This window comes from Tupaia chinensis, unplaced genomic scaffold (assembly GCF_000334495.1).
Source record: "Tupaia chinensis unplaced genomic scaffold, TupChi_1.0 Scaffold143636_1, whole genome shotgun sequence".
NCBI classification, from domain to species: Eukaryota; Metazoa; Chordata; class Mammalia; order Scandentia; family Tupaiidae; genus Tupaia; species Tupaia belangeri.
In genome coordinates, this window is record NW_006203484.1 from 907,027 (window position 1) to 910,057 (window position 3,031).

The 3,031-nt window shown below is 51.2% G+C and overlaps 1 protein-coding gene across 1 annotated transcript in view; it reads right to left on the minus strand.

Moving 5' to 3' along the window:
- Positions 1 to 3,031, minus strand: part of SORBS1 (sorbin and SH3 domain containing 1) — a 140,974-nt gene that overhangs the window by 134,618 nt on the left and 3,325 nt on the right. Inside the window, 1 exon segment of the mRNA XM_027766694.1 lies at positions 95 to 163. Coding sequence (XP_027622495.1) covers positions 95 to 163 — 69 coding nt within the window.

Here is a 3,031-nt window from a genome sequence, read left to right on the forward strand (position 1 = left end):
CAGCCCCGACCCCCCACTGCATGGCCCCGCCTCACTCCGCACGGCCCCGCCTCGTACTCAGCACACTCCCCCAGCTTCTCTCCCATAGCCTTACCTTTGTCTTGCCCATTGCTGCCAGGTGCCAGACCGTTCACCACGGCTTTGGAAGCACCAACGTCGCACTCTGGAAGAAATAAAGAGCGCAGGTTTGCGATTCTGAGTCCCCGTGCAGCAGATGCTGGGGCAGGGTGAAGGTAGCAGAGGTCCTGCTCCCACAGCCCCAGGAGCGAGTCACGTACCCCACGCCACAAACATGTGGGCTTCCTCAGGCCTGGGTGGACCCTTAGGGCCTCGGAGAGTTTGGAGAAATGCGGGCGCCCTGATCCAGGGAGGATGCAAAAGCCGCTGGGCAACGAGACTGTGTTCTGGGCTATGGAAACCCTGTTTCCTTGTTATGTCTCCCCTTCTGGTATTTAAAAAAATCTGCTAATTCTCTAAAAATGGCATCTCCCGAGCCGGCAGGTGGCATGGTGATAAAGGACGTTGGACTCCCACATGGCGGACCAGTCCTGGGCCTGGCAGCTTGCTTTCTCACTTTCCCTCTCTCTCTCTCTCTCACTCTGTCCCTCTCTGGTCAAATTAAAATAAATAAAGTTAAATAAAATACTCCTTTTTTAAAAAATTGGCATCTCCCACCAGACCAGAGTCTTCCTACTTGCTTACAGGCCAGCTGCAATGGGGCACCCAGAGTGCAGCGTCAGACACCCAGGAGACGCTCCAGCTGGCAGACACTCTCCTCCACCCCTGCCCGCACCCCACAGTCAAAGCCATGTGCTCCCCAGGTGCGTCTTTAAATGCTCCTTTCTCTAACCTCCACCTCAGTTTATGTCCTGAGACCACTTTCTAGCCCTGACCTGACCACAACCTCCTGGGGTAAAACATCCCAGGGCACAAGACAGATGGAAACAAAATGGGCCTCTGCAATTTGATCTTCTAAACCACTTTATTATCTATTTTAAAAGGTTTTTTGACATAGGGTGTGTGTGAGACAGCGAGAGGCAAAGTGAGAAATCACTCCCCATGGGGGAAGGCAATGCTACAATCCCCTTTCCCCGTTCTCTTGGGATTTTGGGCACACATGCACATGTGCCCAGCATGATTTTTAAGTCATCTGATCTGGGACTCAAACTGCAGTCGTGCATGTGGAAGTCCAGTGCCTTAACCACTATGCCACCTGCTGGACACACCACTTTACTTTAAATTTACCATGTTTCACCTTTGTTTTGAAAAGAACAATTGGGAGATTTAGTCTCAGAACTTAATCATTCAGAATACTTTTCCATTGGGGGAAAACATACTTCAAGTTCCCAAAAGTATACAAAAGACTGTTTGGAATATAATTTTCTTTTTTTTGGGGGGGGGGGTTGCTATAGAGCACGTGCATTCGCTAGAAAGACAGAAAGAGAAAGACAGAAAGAGAAAAACAGAAAGCGAGAAATCACCCCCCAGGGAGATGGTCACGCCGCAATCCCCTCTCCTCCATTCTCCTCTCGGGATCTTGGGCACACAAGCACATGTGCCCAGCATGAGTTTAAGCCACTGGGTCCGGGACTTGAACCGTGGTCGACTACATGGGAGTCCAGCAACACAGCCATTACACCAACTGCTGGTCCCTGGAATATAATTTTCTTAGTAAGCAGACTGACCTATATTTTGACATACTTGGTTATATTTAAATTAACAAAATAATTTTTTTAAGGTTTTTGCCATAGAGTGTGTGCTCACAAGAGGGAGACACAGAAAAAGTAAGAAATCGCCCCTGGGGAGGGTGGTCATGCCGAAATCCCATCCCCATTCTCCTCTCGGGATTTTGAGTTCACACATACAAGTGTGATTTTCAAGCTGCCAGGTCCAGGCCTTGAACCATGATTAGTCATGTGGGAATGCAGTGCCTTAACCACGACGCCATCTGCTTGGCCCCCAAAATGATATTCTTGATAATATGAAAGTTAAAAATAAACTAGCTAAATAATAAGCCGTGGTGGCCTCCAGCTACCTGGGGCCATAGCCTAAGCAACTCGCCCTGAACCACCAGACTGAGGTGTACTTGTCTCCTCTTCTGCCTGCCACACCGGTCTCAACTCTGAGTGTGTCAAACACTTCTGGACCTCTAGGACCCAGGTGCTGAGAGACTCTTGGCCAGGAATGACTTCTCCCATTTTCCTACCTTAAGGAAACCCCATTCATCATGCAGACTCACCTCAATGCAACCTCCTCTGTGTCAGAAGAGTTCTGCTTCCTGTGTTCCGCTCAGCAATGGCCAGCATTCAGGACCTCCCACGCCCTACCTGCAGAGCCACTCGGCTCTCCATTCTAAAATAGAAGGAGGCAGGCCAGGAAGACAGACAGGCAAACCCTGCCACCCTGGACATGGGGCCAGTGTACTTGCAGTAACCCCAGGAAGCCACCCAAGCAACAAGCCTAAACATAATAGCTACGGCTTTTACACATCTGTGCACCTGAACCTGAGGCTCCACGCTTAGTAGCCCGTAATCAGCACCTCCCAGATCCTCTACCCAGGTCTCAGGAGCTAACTAGGAGTCAGCTAGGAGAACTGAGGCTCAGAGAGGGTGCCAGGCCTGCCCCAAGTCACTATGCTGGGATATGAAATGCCCCTTCTCACAGCTCACCTTTTCTCTCCGCTCCAAATGAACATTGTAGTTTCCTGACTTGATATATTCTACTTCTCTAAACGCTGAGACAGAAGCCTACTCCCAAACCCCACCAGCTCACACGGCAGAGACTAAGCTCCCTGACACAGGCTCTTGGTGGTAGCCTCCCAAACGCCTGGTCACCTGGAACCCACCACACTCACAGGCCAGTCTAGGTGCCGTAGGGGCCACATAAGAACAGGGCCTCAGCCCCTCCCCGTGCAGTGGCCTGGCCTCCACAGGCTGCATCCTCTTCACGGTGCCCCAGCCACCCACAGGGAAGGCTCACTGCCCTGGGTGCCAATGCCTCCCTGGCACCCTTGTCTCTGGGAGGGTAGAAA